The sequence below is a fragment of the Vipera berus genome (genome assembly GCF_964194415.1).
Source record: "Vipera berus genome assembly, chromosome: 6".
NCBI lineage: Eukaryota > Metazoa > Chordata > Lepidosauria > Squamata > Viperidae > Vipera > Vipera berus.
Genome location: NC_138208.1, coordinates 68,982,825 through 69,001,786, shown reverse-complemented (window position 1 = coordinate 69,001,786; position 18,962 = coordinate 68,982,825). Strand labels below are relative to the sequence as shown.

The following is an 18,962-nucleotide window of genomic DNA, read 5'->3' as shown; positions in this document are numbered from 1 at the left end:
ACGATTTAAATCTTGAGTTAAGTCTTGAGGGTCTGTGGCCATGAACAGTGGCCACAAAAGGTATTAAAAGGGGTCCGTGGTGAAGGAAAAAAATGAGAATCACTGCTGTACAGTATTTTGTTCAGGCATTGACTATCTTGCAAGTAGTTTGCTTCTCTAGTCTCTTAACTCTCCTGACTATCTTTTTAAGATTTTGCTTTTTTAACAGATGAGATTTGATGTGAAGTTTTGACTATTTACGTCATAATAGTGGGATATTGGCAATCAGTTCCTTTGTAATAAAACTTAAAATATTTTAATATAGAGTTAAACAAAAGATTAATAAGTTAAGCCAAGGCGCTTTTCCAATCACGATGCAAAGTTGTGCCTCACTAAATTGAATGTTCTCCACTATGGATTATCAGAAGTTGAATAATTACATCACCATAGTCTTTGGAATCACAATTGGTTTGCATTGTAGAGACAGTGGATTAGAATAAAAAAAATTGCACAGTAGCATACTTGGCTGTTGGGTGATGTTTAGTTTTCTGGATCAAAGCTTGAATAGGCCTGCATTCTATAATTACATGAGACATGTTAATTTGATTCTTAATATTGTATTAGTAGGCCTCGGTTTACAAGAATTACCTTCCCATGTATGTTTTGCACACTAGAAGTAATTTCCAGATTTATTTTGAAATTTTAAAGGCTTGGGTCTTTAAAACCTGTTTATTAAGTAACATGAAATATGTTTTGTTTTCCAGGAATATTCCTAATGTGATAGAGACTTCGGGTGTTCATTTTCAGGTAAAAGTTTATTTTTATACTGTTTATTACAAAATTCTTTTAAGTTGTTAACCTTAAGATTTGATTTAAATGTATCAAATCTTCCTTGGCAGATTTTTTTTAAATACAAAGAATGATACATTGTATTGTGTTCTTTAATAGTCCAGAATATCTGTTTTCTTGGGATCCCTATTTCCCAGTAAGTTTTTAAAAAATACAGCACTATATTCAATACTATTACCTTCTTATACTTTACATATTTATATCTGTAGTGGTTAGTATTTTTCAGGGGGATATTTCGAGTGCATTCCGATGACTGCTTATATTTAAAGTAAGGTTTTCTGGTTGTATGGAATATGTTCTCAGATCAGTGATGTAATTTTTCAAGCAGACTATGTATGAGCATCTTGGAGAACTTCTGACAGTTCTACTTACACTTGATGAGATAATAAATAATCATGCCACACTGAAAGATCACTGGACTACGTACAAAAGGTATGTGGGTAAATTTGCTTATTTTTTCTACAGAAAAATAATTACTTTTATTATAGAGCATTGTAGAATACTATAGAAAATAACATCGACAAAATAGTTAAAAGTATGCAGTTATCTGTTCATAACAGTGGATCTTGACTGGACGTTCTACTGGATATTTCTACAAGGTCTCGCAGTTCCTTGTTAGTATCCCAAAGGTGCTTTTTCAAAAGGCAACTGGATTTTGTTTTTCCTTGAAGATGTTTTGCATCTCATCCAAGAGGCTTCTTCAGTTCTGACAGTTGTGAAGCTTCTTAGATGAGAAGTGAAACGGTATCAAGGAAAATCAAAGTCCAGTTGCCTTTTGGAAAAGCACCTTTGGCACAGTCATGACTTGGATGACTGAGAATCTCTGTAGGACATTCCTTGTTAGTAGTAATTGATCTTTTTTCTCTCTCTCTCTCTCTGTATTTAATATGGCCACCTATCTTACAAAGGTGACTCTGAATGTCCTACAGAAATTAAAGACCAAACATAAAACCAATGAGCCCAAAGTTGGAATAGTAATCTCCAATCACGAAAGAATGCATAATAACTAGCAGGGCTCACCTAACCTCCAGATCCCTGGAGAAAACAGCCAGGTCTTCAGAGTGTTCCAAAAAGCTAACAAGATCAAGGCTGTTCCACAGGGCAAGTACTGAGAAGGCACAACTTGTGTCCAACAAGATGACACTTTTGGTGGAATGGACCATTAAATATTTGCTTATGTAATGATAAAACATTTAATATTGCATTTATTTATTCATTGCATTTTTATGCCACACATCTCCCCTACAAAGTCACTCTTATATAGCTATTTGTACAATGACCAACTGTTATGAAATGTTTTAGAATCACCCTTGCTGGTACATGCCTTCTGCCATAATGTAGATGACCCTCTTTTTTTCACCAAGGCTAGCCCTAGGGATAAATCTGTCCTGTTGTTCCACAGGTCTGCTGCCCCATGAATGCAGCCAAACTGCAAAGCTACTTCTGTAGCAAAAGATTTCCTTTGTTAAAAGGAAGCAAAAAATTGCTTGGTTTAACTCTAACCCTCTGAAAGTTCTTAAAGCTTAATTGTGTCCATGAAAGACTCTGAATCTTCCATATTTTTGTTTTTTGCTTTTCTTTAACCAGGCTATTAAAATCTGTCCATCGCAATCCTCCTAAATTTGGGATCCAAGAAGATAAACTGAAACCATTTGAAAAATTATTGTTAAAGTTAGAAAGTCAATTATTGGATGGCATGATATTCCAGGTAGTATGATAAATATTGCCTAATTTCCCTTATATAGTATAAATGTGGTCTATAGAATCTATAGTGTAAAATTGTACAATACAGTACAATCTATAGTGTAAAATTGCCAAATGTTTTGATGATTTTAATTTGTATGCTTTTATTTCTTTTTTGAATTGTACACCTAATGTTAGGTGTCAAAATGTTAGGTGCAGGCAGAAATTAGTTTGTTGGTGGTGAGATGTTTGGAACTTTTGTTCAGAAAGTTTGTTTCCACTTGTTTTTAAAACTTCCTTCACTTTCAAGGAGAGGGTATTGGGGTTCAATCCTCACAGGGCTCAAGGTTGGTAAAATGAGAACCTAGATTGTTGGGGGCAATATGCTGACTCTGTAAACCACTTAGAGAGGGCTGTAAAGCACTGTGAAGTGGTATGTAGGTCTAAGTGCTATTGCTATTGCTAAACTGATAAAATTACAATTAATAATTGCTGATTGTGAAAATGTGGCAATCCTAGACCAGGGTGAGTTGGCCATGGCGAGTTGGCCCAGGGTGAGTTGGCTACAGCGAGTTGTCCTAATCCCTGCTGACTATAAACTGCCCAGTGTGTGCTGTAAAGCATTGCGGGGCGGTATGTAAGTCTAAGTGCTACTGCTATTGCTATTGGAAACCACAAATTAAAAAAGTGGTTGAACATCATATAGATTAGAGTAATTTCTCACTGCTTTTGGTAAGAAGGAAGCAAAGTAAAAAATAAATGGGCTGTGGGTCCTATAAATACTGCTGGTTTTAAGTTCATAAATGTATACATTTAATCTAACATATAAAAAATAAAGACGGTCAACCAACAATCCCTATAAATAAATGTTAATATTCTTAAGTTTCCAGTAAAACTTTTATTTCAATAGAACACAGCAAGAATAACATGCTATGATTTGTTTTTGATGAAGTTTTGAATATGATTGTGTTCTCATTAATACTAATACTGTAAACTGCTTTTATTTCTCTTACTAGGCTTGTATAGAACAGCAATTTGATTCTCTCAATGGAGGCGTGTCAGTTTCAAAAAACAGCATATTTGCTGAAGAGTTTGCACATAGTATTCGCACAATTTTTGCAAATGTTGAAGCTAAACTCGGTAATGCAGAATAGAACCTTTTTATATTAATATTAAGATTGGATATTTTTGCAAATTTCAAAAATCTAATTTTTGTGCATGTTTGTTTAAGGTGAACCTTCTGAAATTGACCAGAGAGATAAGTATGTTGGAATTTGTGGTCTTTTCGTACTACATTTTCAGATTTTTCGGACTGTAGACAAGAAATTTTACAAATTGTTACTGGACATTTGCAAAAAGGTGATTATTTTACTGCTTGTAACTTTTATCAACCTTAAAATTTCATAACCAACATAAAATTAGATAAGATGCTTGTGAATGAGATCCTAATAAATAATAATCAGAATTAAATATACGATCATATTCAGTCTTTTTGATAATTCCAACAGAGTGTTGCTGTTCTAGTAAGAATGAAAGCTTGATTTAGTGGACCTCAGTACAAAAAGCTTTGCATAGATCAGTTCAAATCTCTAACAATATACATCATTTTATCAAACAATAAATGCAATGTTATAGTGCAAATGAAATATTTCATAAATGATATAAACTGGCACTGTGATGTACTTTTTATTGACATACTTTCATAAATAATAGATGCCCTTCCCTCAAATTGTGTATAAGAACTTGCATTCATGATATTGTCATATCTTGAAAATTTGCATAAGAGATTTGCAAAACAAATTTTATATCCAACCACAGTTAAAGAAACTGCCAAAACCGTATTTCCAGATCCATAGTGCTTAGAATGTTTGATAAAGGATGTAGTGCAGGTTTTGGTATAATGCCATTGTGTAGAATGGCTACTGTAGTAGTTCGAAAATAAGTATTATCGAACTAATAGTTTAATCATCTGTATAACGAATTTCTATGGATTTCAGTGAGAGCTGTTATTCATGTATGGCTTAGCTCCTCCTTCACAAAAATATATGGACATATAAATAGTCTTTAGTATGGAATGTTATCAAATTTCCTTTTCATTTACAGTATCTTCTAAAAATTGTCTACTGTTTCCATGTCCATGTTTCTTTTGTAAATATTGTATAGGTTCAAGACTGTTTTTAAATGCTAAGGAAATAACATTGGGGAATGAAGTGTTACAATAGGACTGAGATCAGACCTATTTCTTTTTTTTTCTTGGAATGCTTAGCAGAACTTCAACAATGCAAGTAAACTTAGAACATTTCTATAATTGTAAAATTTGTGTAGTAAAAGAATGGTTTGTTAAGGGTCTTGGAATACATTTTTTTCCTCTTATTTTCCTAATTTTTTCTGCTAATACTATAGGTGCCGGCTATCACACTAACAGCTAATGTCATTTGGTTTGCTGACAACTTTTTGATTCAGAAGATGCCAGCTGTTGCCAAGCTTCTGGACAAAAAAAGTTTCCATGCAGTTAAACTACAGAGAGAAAGTTTTTTACAGCAAAAGGCTCAGTTGCTCACAAAGTAAGTTTGGGGAGTAAACACTTATTTTTTCTTACCTACAGGTTTCTGTTTTTTCCTAGTAAGTTTAGCACTTGATAACAAGCCATTGTTTCTGAATTCAGACACCATTTCAAATAAGTGTTTAGACTTCCAAATCTTAATATGGTATCAGAATGATTAATAAAGTATTATTAATTTTCTTTTTAGAGAGATGCAGTCTTATTATGTATTTGTGAACTCCTGGATGATGAAAATGGAATCTCTTTTGTCAAGGGAACAAAGGCTGGATAGGTTTGCTGAAGATCTCAGTAACAGATGCAATGTTTTTATACAGGTATGTATATGCTCAATTTAAAAAAAATGATTAGAAAATACTGCATACATAGTATACAGTCAGATTTGTATTATACAATCCCCCATTCTTATGAACAAATGGGTTAGAAGTTATGAATGGATTTTATTGCAGTCATTGACCGATACAAAATATTACAAATAGAGTTATAAATCTCAAATAAGAATTTTTTAAAAAAAACTTCTATAAAATAAGAACACTGGAAAGAAGAACAAAAGGTAGAATATTTACTTGGTATTAAAAAAACCCTGATCAGTTAACTTGATAAAATAATATATCTGTAAATAAGTAAATTGCCTTAAGAAACTCAATGTGTAGGCACCCAAATATGTTTTAATATATCATTCTTTTAACTATATTACTATTGATTGATATGATATTTAAAATTTAAAAATATAACCATAAAACAATGTTATTAATTCAAAACAATATTATCATTGATTCAGAATTGGACTCCTATATAAACAGTCCCTATGGTGATATCCTAATATAGTTGCAACGGTATCAGGACAAGCTCCGTTTTAGCTAACTTCTGTGAGGCCAACATGATTGGGACCATTCTAATCCTTGGTGAAAAACTGTTTCATACAACAGAGGCCATGGGGAGAAGTATTTTGGCCTTGGTACTTTTGCTTTATGGGAACTGTGAACAATTTTCCCAAATGGGAATCCCAAAATAGGATTGATTTAGCTGAAGGAGGTGATTATGGAGCTATCTTTACACCAAGCCACATAGGAATATATAGGTTGTAATCTACACTTTTAAATTGCACCTGGAAACTTACTGGGCACTTTTGGAATGATATGCTTATTAGCCATGGAATTTCTATTAACTAGTTTCTGAGTGGCCTTTAATGGGCAGGTGTACATAGAGTATGATGCCGTACTCCAGTCGTGTGGCGATGAGTGCTTGAGTTTCTGTTGTGAAGTTTTCCTTCTCCATCTAAGGCCATAATCAGTGCATTAGCAAAGCTGAGCAAAGACTCTCCTATTAGGCCACATAGCAATAACTATCAGTTCAGAAGGATGTCCAAGTCACAGAACTGCTCTTATAGGGGCTATGCCATGTCTTCAAATGACAGCAGTGGAGCTAGTAGGGAATCTTAGTGAACAAATAGCAAATTCGGCCTGTTTCTTCCCATTCATATTCTGGTAATCTCCAGACTATGCTAGCACCGTTGTTGATGTAATTTTATGATTGGAAGGCATCATTTACTTAGGCTGCCATTGGTTGTTATTTTAATTGCTGAATTTTAATCTTTGTACATTGCCCAGAGTCACGATGTGTGATGGGCGGTCATATAAATTGTTTAAATAAATAAATGATTGACTTCTATCAGTGGCTTTATATAAATATTAAAAAAGTAGTTAGGGAGAGGATTGATCTCTTGACATTCCATATGTAACTGCCTGCTGAGGAAAGAGTGGAACCACTGGAGCACAGGGCTCTGATCTCTAATTCATGCAAATTCTCTGGAACTATGGACACTGGTAGTTTCAAGGGGTCTCAATCCTGGTGAAAAGTGCTGTTTACTCTAGGTTGTTCTGTAGTTGTCTTTCCTTCATTATCTCAATAAGTTTCTAAAAAGGGAAAGTTGGAGAGAGAGCAATGGTTGTGTGAAACAGTTGCATTTAAGGAAGACTTCCTAAGGAGATGGTGCCTTCTTCAAGATCACAAAAAATACTTCCTCTCAAAACAAGATATTGTCCACCTCCAGAAAAGCCAGGTGTCTGAATCAATTCCTTCAGTATTCATAGGACAGAAGATGTCTCATTGAATATGGAAAGACATTATACCAGTTGCTATCTTATCCACAAAGAGTCAAGATACTGGCAAATGCAGCCAGTTTTAGAAACGTAAATTTATAATGATAGGAAAATGTAATTGATTCATTTTGTCATTTTTAGGGCTTTCTCTATGCTTACAGCCTTAGAAACATAATCACAACTACAATGAATCTGCACATGTCAATGCAGAAGCCAATGACTAAAACCTCAGTTAAAGCGTTATGCAGGCTTGTGGAACTACTCAAAGTAAGTCGAGATATTTGTATATCGTCACTGACACAAATATCAGCAGTGGTTCTTTAATAACATTTTAGGATAAATGATGCATATCTAATTGATGAGATAGGTTGAAACTGGACAATAAGCTGTTATGGCCCTTCAGAATGCACAAGCATATGAATCTAGCACCTGTCTGTACTTTTTAAAGCAGCTGCATCCTTTCATAGGATTATATCTTCTAAAGATGCTCTACAGATGCTTTCAAGAGCTTCAAACAGCTATTATATTCACAATCTGAAGTAATATTTTGTAAGTGAAACATAGTTGCATGTTTTGTTATCTTTGCTGCATTCTTTGATCTTAGTAAAACAGTATCTTTTAACTCTAGAAAATGGCTAAAACATGATACCAGAATCCAAAATTATGCTAAGGTTTAACTAATTACTCTTGTGTCAGCAGTGTTTAACCCATTCATGGCACATGGGGCACACATAAAAATATATAGTTATCTAGAAATCTAGCATAGCCTTTGTAATATTACCATAGTTTGTGGTTTGTTAATATAACAAGGATGATTCTTTCAAATGTTCATACTATGTTAGAAACCATATACCGGTACTTAGACTTTGATTTGAAAGAATCATATATTTCATTTTAATTAAATTTGTTTTAAATTTGTATGCAGATGAGACAATGAGTGTGAGAATTTATTAATTCATTGATTTAAAGCACTGCAGAATTTGATACTAACTTTTGTTTTTATTTTGTGCTCTGAAACTTGCACAACTTCAGGCAATAGAATATACTTTTTACAGAAGAAGTATGACTGTTGCCGATTCAGTCACGCATATAATCCAGCATCTTCAGCATCAAGCTCTCAATGCCATTGCTGTAGCTAAGGTAGGAAAGCAATTTTAATCAACATCTACATTTTGCAGTTAAGCTCAGTGATTATAAAGACTGGACAAGCTGCTGTTTGAATAAAATTATAAGGAACTTCACAGTCACAAGAATAAATCCTGACATTATTTATGCTCCGATTTGGGTATGAAAATGCTAAAATAAGGGATCCTTTGGTTTGCTAGTATATAAATTTTAGTTACTGAGTTAAATTGTTTTGGCTTTAAATCTGGTTTAGTTTGGAATTTAAAAAAAAAGAAATATATTTGTCAGTCTTTGAAATAAAGTTTACTGGTTGATGATGGGTAACTAATCCCAAAATGCTGGTTTTCTCCGCCCCTTCCCCTTCCCCTTCTCTTTATCATCTAAAGAAAAGAGTAGTTTCTGATAAAAAGTACAGTGAACAGCGCCTTGATGTACTTTCTGCTCTTGTGCTGGCTGAAAACACCCTCAATGGCCCTAGCACAAAACAAAGAAGACTCATAGTTTCTCTTGCCCTTAGTGTGGGCACACAAATGGTAAGTGTAACACTTCCTTCCTTATCAGCTCTTATACATATTTATAACAATAATATAAGGGGTTTTGTGGTTAATGATGGATGCAAATATTAGTTTGATAGCAACCACTGATGCAACAAATAACTTGCCCCTCTGTTTTTTTTTTCTAGAAAACATTTAAAGATGAAGAACTCCTTCCTCTTCAAGTAGTTATGAAAAAGTTGGCCTTAATCAGTGAACTTAGGGAACGGTAAATAAAGCTATAAAACGATGAGGTCCTACATCCTGAGATACCCAGAACAGAGTGGTGTGGTAGAGGGTTCATCAGATAATGATGCTTTACTGTAAACTGGATGATATATCTTCCATGTAAAATTGAGCTTTAAAAACAAGTCAGCATCCCTAAGGATGTATGCCTGTTTATAAATTGAGTTTTGTCTCTTTATGATTATGAAGATAGATTCTAAAATGCATTCTGAAAATATATGGCTCTTTGAAATTGGTTCTGTATGAATTGTGAATATTTATTTTCTCAGTAACTTTAATTTTTCCATTCTAGAGTCCAATCACAGTGTGACTGTTGCTTTTTGTACTGGCACAGAACGATATTTCCAATTTATCTGGATGATGTCTATGAAAATGCAGTAGATGCTGCAAGGTTACATGTAAGTAAAACATTAAATCTGAAATAGCCAGGAAATTTACAAAGAAATTGTATAGGTAGTCCTTGACTTACAACCACAATTTCTGTTGCTAAGCAAGGTAGTTTTTAAGTGAATCATCTGGTTACGAGAATCGGGCTTCTCCCACTGACTTGTTTTGAAGCCGTCTGGGAAGGTTACAGATGGTGAACACAGTCCCAGAGCAGTGAAACTGCCATACATACATGCCAGTTGCCAAATTTTGAACATGTGACTGTGGGAAGCTGCAATGATCATCAGTGTGAAAACCCATCATAAGTCACTTTTCTCAGTGCCGTTGTAACTTGGAATGGTCCTTAAACAAATGGTTGTAAGTCAAGAATTACCTGTAATTGTAATGCCAATTCGAGTTTGCTAGAACAAGTCCATTCTACAAATTTTTAAATATGGTAATGTGAAATATAGTTTATTCTAGATTGAAAATTAAAAGAGGAAAAAGAAAGGAGACCAAACAATGCATTTATTTCCCGAATCATGGTTTAGTGGAGAACAGTTTATATGAAATTGGGACTTGAGGCTGAATTTGATAATATTTAGGATTGAGTAAATTGGGTTTACATGCTCATCCTCTCATGCAAAGCTGTGACAAAATTTTCAGTAACTTTCATTCCATTTTTATAAACAGTGCATTGTTTCTCAACCTTGGCAACTTTAAGATGCACTATAAAAATAATTGAGTAATTTGTGTTTCCTTTTTAGTGTTCATGAATATTTATATTTGTCTGCATTCTGTATTAAATTTGATTTTTCCCCCCAGTATATGTTTAGAGCATTGCGGGATTGTGTACCAGCAATGATGCACTCAAGGCATTTGGAATCCTGTGAAATACTCCTAGAAAGCTATGACAGAGAAATCATGGATGTTTTCAATAAGGTTAGAGTGCATGTATTGTATTTACTCTGAATTACACCTGTATAAGGAGCATGTATTTAAAAGCTATTAAAGATTAACAGTCTACATAAAGGTAAATATATAGTGGTCTAGTAACTGTAGGTATAAGTAAGCTAAAGAATAACATCATGTAATTTATTATAGACCTTTAGAAAAATGTCTTACTCCATTAGAATTGAAATAAATATATTTATTAAGTAGTTTAATATTAAATTTCTAATTTAATTTTAATATTTCAAGTGATGATCAATCTCAATACGTACAGATAATTTCAAGTTGTTAAAGTTCATAAAAATTGCTTCTCAATTATTGGAGGATAAATAAAAATGTATATGGTTCTTTTCTAGCTATTATTGTTTTCACTTAGACAAGAGATTATTTAGTTGTAGCTATATCATTTTTTTAATGAAAGCATGTATACAGACTAGCCTCATCTTTCTTTTTGTTGTCCATCCTCTACCTTCTCTCTCTTTGACTTTAGGATGGAACTTGTGATGGACAGTTAATGGATATAATTTATTCTTACAGTTTAAATAAAATATTCAAAGATGACTGATAATTATTTGTTAGTGACCAATAGTTAGGATGTAGGGAACATGGCAGAAAATGTTGTATCTTAGATATTTTTAGTATTTGCTATATTTAATATATTTATGGCTTAGATCAGACATGTCAAACTTGTGACATCATGTGACGTCACACAACGTATCGGGACAGTTTTGTCATAGCCGGCAATGGGCGGGCGCGGCTTCCACATGACGCATCTGCCCGCAGGCTGGCAGTTTAACACCCCTGGCTTAGGTCATTATTTAAAATCAAAAGGTATTGGGACACTCAAGAGAAATTGTCTTACATCTTATAATGAGTCTGCACGTAACTAGCAAGACTGCAATTTTTATGTAAAAGGCCATTTTAAAGTGGATAGTTTTTCAGGTGAAAAATACTGCCACAGCCAAGTGCTCATTTCCACTTTGAGTTCCTTGTGAAAGGCATAATCTTGTGTTGCTCTATGGAATTCTTATCTATTATCAAATATGCTGTGAAGATAAAGATGTGCCATCCTCTGAAAATAATATCTATTAACATTTTTGTTTTGAACAGCACCTTCTAGACAAGTTATGCAAAGAAATTGAAAAGGATTTGCGCCTGTCAGTACACACGCACTTAAAATTAGATGACCGAAATCCATTCAAAGTTGGAATGAAGGATCTTGCTCACTTCTTCTCTTTAAATCCAATTCGCTTTTTTAATCGGTTCATAGATATCAAAGGTAGACATTTATTTATCTTTTTTTATTTACTTAAACTGCATGATTTTGGCAGTTTATTTGTCACTATTATTACAGTTCTAAAACTCAGCTACTTGGCTTGTTTTCAGTTTTTCAGTTAACTGCAACTTGGGGAATTATTTTTAAGAGGCATTTCCTCCGTTATTTAATGCTGAAATGAAACATCTGCAATAAGGTTTTTCAGATATTAATTGGGCAAAGTTACTTTCCCCCTCTTTTTTACAGCTCATGTGACTCATTACCTAGACAAGACTTTTTACAATCTAACTACAGTAGCTCTGCATGACTGGGCCACCTACAGTGAAATGAGGAATTTAGCAACTCAGCACTATGGTTTAAGTATGGCAGAAGCACATCTTCCAAGCCAGACTTTAGAACAGGTACAAAATGTATATACAAACTTTGTATTTTTAAAAAGTTATTCAGAAGTTTGCAGCATTCACTTATCTATTTATTTATATTATTAAATGGATACACTGCCCGTCTCACTACCCAAAGTGACTCTGCATGGCTTACAATACAGGAAAAATAATATGAAAACAATTACAAACATAAAAATAGTTTAAAATGCAAGAGTTAAATACAGGCTAAAAAAAAGTCAAGGGCTCGAGCAGAGTAGGGCTGGTGTCTTCTCTATCACCCAGTAATTAATATTTATTTTTCCAAAATCCAGTGGCTTTTATAAACAAGATTATACAGATTGCTCCTGTTTTTCTGCTATATAATCAGGGAACAGGCAGATAGGATTTCCTCTTGCTGAGTAGTCTCCTGTATAAAAAGAAATATATTTTATTTATTTATATTTCATACTTCTCAACCGGCCATCTCCCTCAGAGTTGTCCTGAGATTATATGCTACAGAGATGTGATAGAGTTGCATGGGCCTTTGGAGATGTTGTGTTTTTATTATTTTGGAGGTGGTATTCTTACTATGGTTTGCTTATAAATTGTTCTTAAAGGATGAAATTAAATATCAGTTCCCCAAATGAGTGAATAAATTTTCTAGCCTGAAATGGACTTCCTTCTACACTTAGATTTATTCACTGTATTTAAATATTATTTATTTGTATGCCTTCTGTTCCCAAAATTAACAACATTAAAGTAAGAAACAGAAAACGTACCAAATTGCCAAATTCCAATTTTCAACCACAACCTGCATTCCTTCTGTGCTAGATGAAACAAAACAAGTCTCAGTTGCTTTCCTAAAACTGAAAAGGGAAGGAGCAGACCAGATCTCCACAGGGAGAGAATTCCAAAGAATTCCAAAGAAAGCAATTAAAAATGCCCTCTTACAAAATCCCATTGGAAGATAGTCTCGTATGGACAACATCTGGAAAGAATTGATCCTATTTGATTGGATTGGATGGCTAGATGTATATGTTTCTCAGATAATTTTATTTGGATTTTAAATTGCCTCTTCTTGTTTCAGGGCTTGGATGTTCTAGAAATTATGAGAAATATTCATGTCTTTGTATCCCGATACTTGTACAATCTCAATAATCAGGTGAGGGAAAGGTAATAAAATCCCAATATTAACTGATTTCCTTTTGGTGACTATTAAAATTATATAACAACTGTGTCATTGCAGATCTTCATTGAAAGAATCAGCAATAATAAACATTTGAATACCATAAATATAAGACACATAGCTAATTCAATTCGAACACATGGCACAGGAATAATGAACACAACAGTAAGTATTGCTATGTGATTTAGCAATTGATCTCTTTGCTAAGTGTAGAATAAACAACACAGAGCAAGTTTTAATCGTGATAGAAAAATTATTCCTTTTGAAATAAGGCGTGAAGTATTTATTTATTTATTTATTAGATTTATTTGCCACCCCCATTGCCTTGAGGTGACTCTGGGCGGTTTATATTAAAAGCAATCAAACATAAAAAAAAATATTTCTGATAACAATAAAAAATACAATTAAAAGAAGGGGAGGGAGGGAACAGGATGTGTGGGAGGAGAGGAATCCATTAGCCACCAGTGTGATGTTCCCCCCGTTGGGGACAGAAGCCAACTGGCAGAGCCAGGTCTTCAAGCCCTTATGAAAAATCAGAAGGATGGAAGTAGATCCAAAGGATAGGAGTCATGGCAGAAAAGGCTCTTCTCCTGAGCCCCACAGGTGGAATCCCTGGACCAGTGGGGGCCACAGCATGCCCCTTCTGCCATGGCCAGTTCCATTTGTGTGAGACAATTCTTTGAGTAACTGGCTGGACCCATGCCATGTAGGGCTTTAAATGTGATAACTAACACCTTGAATTGTACCTGGAAGCAAAACGAAAGTCACTGCAGTTTGCAGAACATCAGTGTAACGTGCCACTCTAGGGGCCCCAAGAACTGCCTGTGTTGCTGCACTCTGCACCACTTGTAGCTTCCAAATGCTCTTCAAGGGTAGCCCTATGTAAAGCACATTACAGTAGTCGAAATGTGAGATGACCAGGGGTTGAGTGACCGAGTGCAGGTACTCCCAATCCAGGAAAGGGCGCAATCGGCGCACAACATGAAGTTGTGCAAAAGCTGTTCTAACCATGACACCTGCTCTTCGAACAGGAGTTGTGAGTCCAGGAGAACCCCCAAGTTGTGGACTGGGTCAGCCTGGGGTGATGCAACCACATCCAGAACTAAGTATGTTAAAAGTCCTAGATCTTGAAGCTCCAAGCACCCAAAGCCATTTAGTCTTGCTAGAATTCATCCAAAGCCTGTTGTTCCCCATCCAGGCCCCCCCTCAGCCTCTAGGCATCACAGTAGACAGCATCACCTGCATCACCAGGGGTGGAGATATAAAGTTGAGTATTATTAGCATACTCACGATACTCAACCCATGGTGGCAAATGATCTCACCCAGAGGCTTCATGTAGATATTTAAAAAGAGTGGGGAGAATACTGAACCGTGTGGCATGCTACAAAGGAACGGCCATTGGCTGGAACTCTGACTCCCTATCAACATCAATGGAGCGTTTTATAGCTTCTAATTTTTGCAGCTTTCGACTAGATCTCTATTGGATAATTCACTAGTATTCTACATGGCATGAAAGTGAAAGATTGTTGATTACTAATCCAGAGGTAAAAGTAGCTATTTCCAGAGAGAGATGCATATAGATGCATGCAACGAATCACTATATAGGTAGTCCTCGACTTACAACAGTTCATTTAGTGACTGTGCAAAGTTACAACGACACTGGAAAAAGTGACTTTTGACCATTTTTCACACTTAAGACCTTTGTAGCATCCCCATGATCGTGTGACTAAAATTCAGATGCTCGGCAATTGACTCATACTTACGATTGTTGCTGTGTCCTTTTGACCAACCTTTTGACAATCAAAATCAATGGGAAAGCCAGATTAACTTAACAACCGTGTTACTAACTTATCAACTGCAGTGATTCAATTAACAACTGTAACAAGAAAAGTGATAAAATGGGGCAAACTCATTTAACAAATGTCTCACGTAAGGGCTCAATTGTGATCATAAGTCGAGGACTACCTGTATATCAACTATAACATTCACAGTCTGTTTTTGAGATCTGGCGATGAACATGAGCTAATTCAAGTAGTTATAGGCAGGTTTTTGTTGTATTATTACTGTTATTATTATTTCAATTTGTTTTCTGCCCAGTGGACATTCAGAGTGGTTTAAAAGTATTCTAATTAGTAGAAACAGAACAAATTATCTGAAATACCTGTTTTTGTTCAATGTACTGTCTTAAGCTATTACACTTAGTTTTACAACTACTGATGTGTTGCCTACCAACTTAACTAGTGCACCAGCAGGAACAGTACAACTCCACAAGTACAACTTTTAATATGCTAGTTAAAATCCTTTCTTCTTCATCATGTGACTATTAATTCCAAATAGGGGTGACCTTGCAGTTTGCTTTTCAGAAATAATTTTGGATATAAATAGCTCCAGGTAACAAAACTTATTCATTTCTGCAGAAGTGTGGAATTGTAAACAAGGTTAACACTTGAGTCTCAGACCTATTTATACATTATTACTGCAAACAGAACATTGCTTTTGCATTGCATCAAGAAAGGTAGTGGTATTAATGATATCACCTTCCTATTCCATGTAATATGTACATGCTGATGCAATGGTGTAACATCTAGGATTAGTGACCGTGTTTGAATGCTAACATACTTCATCTTTAATAGCACCCAACTATTCAGTAAGCAAGTACTTTGACATTGGAATGAACAGGGATACTTCTTTTATCCATAGGGACAGGATTTTTTAAAATTGTGTTTGTTTTATACTTTTTAGGTAAATTTCACATACCAATTTTTGAGAAAGAAATTTTACATCTTTAGTCAATTTATGTATGATGAGCACATCAAATCCAGACTGATCAAAGATATACGATTCTTTAGGGAAATTAAGGATCAAAATGATCATAAGGTATGTTACAAGCCTTTATATTCATGGTTCTCTTTGGAGAAAGTGTTAACTTAAATTCACTGAGAACACAATCCTTTATTTGCTTATTTGAAAATAAGGTCAGTATAACTGAATTAGATTTATTTTGCAGAGAACTTTTAGGATAATTGTTGTAATGGTTTGTAGCTAGCTAAGCCAAGAATAAGCAAATTTTGGGGACCAGTAGGCACAATATGGTTAGAAAATGGCTGCCATGAGAGGGCTTTTATAGTATCAAATATTGCTGAAAGCATTGTGACCAGTTACAAGATAGCAATTTACCAAAAGATACTAGTAAGGCAAGGAATATGCTGGGTGCCAAGAAAGGTATTTGAGGACATTGTATTGTTTATCCCCGAGATTACCAATCACAATAAATTTAATGATCATGATTATTAATAACAAGGATAAAGAAATTTCAAAGTGCTTCTTTTAAAATAATTAAATCTCTCTCTGTGTGTGTACATTTGTGTGTGTTTATAATTTAGACACTAGTTCTGTCTCTTTAATGACTCTATAATAGTAGTCCTCAGTTAACGACCACTCATTCAGTGAGTGTTCAAAGTAGACAGTATCTATGATCTGCCCTCAAAGGTCCTGATATCCCAGCACTCCTGCAGTCAAGTGATTGTTATCAAGAGAATTGGCCACTGTCTCAAACGTATGACAGTTGCAGCATCCCATGGCCAGCAGAGTCAATGGGGAAGCCGTCAGGGAAAGTCACAAGTTGCTCCTATAAGTCATTCCCACTCCTGATACTTTTTCTGCTGAGGAGCCTGCATTAGCCACCTGGGTGTCCTCCTGCAGAAGCTATTCCCCACCAGGACACACTTGTACCATATCACAGTAGCCACTTACCCGCCACCAGCTTGCTTGTGAACTATCTGGGACACACATGACTTTCTGCCACCTTCCCACCTTAATTTTGCTTGTTCAAAGGAAGCGGTGAGTAGGTCCTTGCTTAACAGCCCACAGTCCTTGTTTAATGACTGCAACCAGGGACTGCTGGGATTAATGTTGCTAAATGATGTTGCACTTTATGACAACATTGCTTAGCGATGGAAATTCTGACCCCAATTACTGTTCTTAACCAAGGATTCCCTGTATTCATATTATTGGAGAAAATATAAGAGTACAATGAATAAACTTACAAACATAAGCTTTCAACTTATTTCTATATAGGCGTATTGATGCAGAATAAGAAAAGTATGTTGCGAGCTAAAAAACAGGTTTTCAGATATGTTGTTTTATCCAGAATATAGGAGTTTGTCAAAATTGCATTTAGATAAAATTTCAGATTTGTACTTTAAATTTGGTCTTTTCTCCCAAATTAGTTATTTTTGCTATAACTGTTGGGTGTGTGTCTGCATTAAAATGGCTTCTGAAAGCTTAGGTCAGTAATATTATTCCTGATTGTAGTTCTATATTTTTAAAAAAAAAACAGTGAAAATGTTTTGTAAATGAAGGATAATGTACTTGTTACAAGATTGAACTAATCTCCATTATCAAATATATATGTCTCCTTTTAGGAGTATAGAAATTAATAAAGTTGAAGAAATATGCGTCAATACATGGGAAATTCAAAAAGGCTTGATATCATTTTTCATAATAGTTGTTTGTAATGTATTATCAAAATTTTTCTAGTACCCATTTGAGAGAGCAGAGAAATTCAATCGAGGGATCAGAAAACTTGGGATTACACCAGATGGACAAAGTTATCTTGACCAATTCAGGCAGCTAATAAGCCAGATAGGTATGAACATAAATTATCTTGTCATTTTTTAAAAAAGCAATAAAAAGAGTGTATGGACTTCAGCTCCAAGAATTCCCTAGCAGGCCTCCCAGGAGTTGAAATCCATATATCTTAAAGTTGCTAAGGTTGAAAAACTCTAATGTTATCAAGACTGAATCGCTATATTGCCTTCTAGCTTCTATTGTAAGAAGTCAGGTATGGCAGGGAATCTTCCAGCACCAAAAGAAGGATCTATATCATGCTGAAATTTCTGGCCTGTGGAGATCTCTTATCATAAATAAATCAAATACGTTTTTCCCTCCAGTCCCTTGATACTATGATTATACTGTTACATATCTCCAGGGCTTTTTTTGTCATAGAACGCTCAGAACGGAGTTCCAGCACCTTTTTTGGATGGAACCTTGTAGGGTAGGCAAGGCGGGTTGTATAACATGTGTGAGTTCCGGCACCTTTTTCTTTTACAAAAAAAGCACTGCATATCTCTAAGCAGAAGATGGGAAAAATAGGCAGAGGTGGCTTTCTAATATCCTAGTCTTTGCACAACATAACTTCTGTCCATGTATTTTCTAATTTATGGTGTCTGCTTATGCTGGGACAGACAAATTGCTACCCTTTAGCTACTGTAGATTATTATAAAATTCCCTAGCATGAATAAAAGTCAGGAATTTTCTGTCCAAACATTGGAGCAACGTGGGGCAACTTTCTTTTGAATTAGGAAATTTTGTTGTTCAGTCACTACGTCATGTCTGACTCTTCACAACCCCATCTACCATAGCATGCCAGGTTGCTCCTGTACTCCGCTGTCTCCTGGATTTGCTCAAATTCATCTTCATTGCATTGATGACACTAACTATCTCATCCTTTTGTCCCCTTCTCCTTTTGTCTTCAACCTTTCCCAACATCAGGGTCTTTTCCAATGAGTCTTCTCACCTCATTTGGTAGCCAGAATATTTGAGCTTTAGCTTCAGTATCTGTCCTTTCAAAAAACAGGATTGATTTCCTTTAGGATGGATTGATTTGATCATATGGCAGTCCAAGGGACTCTCAATAGTCTTCTCCAATGAGGCATTTTGAAAACATCAATTCTTTGGCACTC

The 18,962-nt window shown here is 35.0% G+C and overlaps 1 protein-coding gene across 2 annotated transcripts in view; it reads left to right on the top strand.

The window, feature by feature from the left end:
- The window catches only part of WASHC4 (WASH complex subunit 4), a 37,388-nt gene that overhangs the window by 8,200 nt on the left and 10,226 nt on the right, over positions 1-18,962 (top strand). For both annotated transcript variants that reach the window (XR_014026838.1, XM_081330754.1), the window contains exons 8-26: positions 744-786; positions 1,157-1,260; positions 2,416-2,536; positions 3,528-3,651; positions 3,743-3,870; positions 4,915-5,075; positions 5,262-5,388; positions 7,315-7,440; positions 8,206-8,313; positions 8,685-8,831; positions 8,981-9,060; positions 9,370-9,475; positions 10,269-10,385; positions 11,505-11,673; positions 11,917-12,071; positions 13,120-13,194; positions 13,279-13,383; positions 15,961-16,095; positions 17,758-17,866. Coding sequence is in view for 1 of the 2 variants with exons in the window: in XM_081330754.1 (XP_081186880.1) it covers positions 744-786; positions 1,157-1,260; positions 2,416-2,536; positions 3,528-3,651; positions 3,743-3,870; positions 4,915-5,075; positions 5,262-5,388; positions 7,315-7,440; positions 8,206-8,313; positions 8,685-8,831; positions 8,981-9,060; positions 9,370-9,475; positions 10,269-10,385; positions 11,505-11,673; positions 11,917-12,071; positions 13,120-13,194; positions 13,279-13,383; positions 15,961-16,095; positions 17,758-17,866 (2,240 nt within the window). In the remaining variant the exon portion in view is untranslated. The remainder of the gene's footprint in view (positions 1-743; positions 787-1,156; positions 1,261-2,415; positions 2,537-3,527; positions 3,652-3,742; positions 3,871-4,914; positions 5,076-5,261; positions 5,389-7,314; positions 7,441-8,205; positions 8,314-8,684; positions 8,832-8,980; positions 9,061-9,369; positions 9,476-10,268; positions 10,386-11,504; positions 11,674-11,916; positions 12,072-13,119; positions 13,195-13,278; positions 13,384-15,960; positions 16,096-17,757; positions 17,867-18,962) is intronic.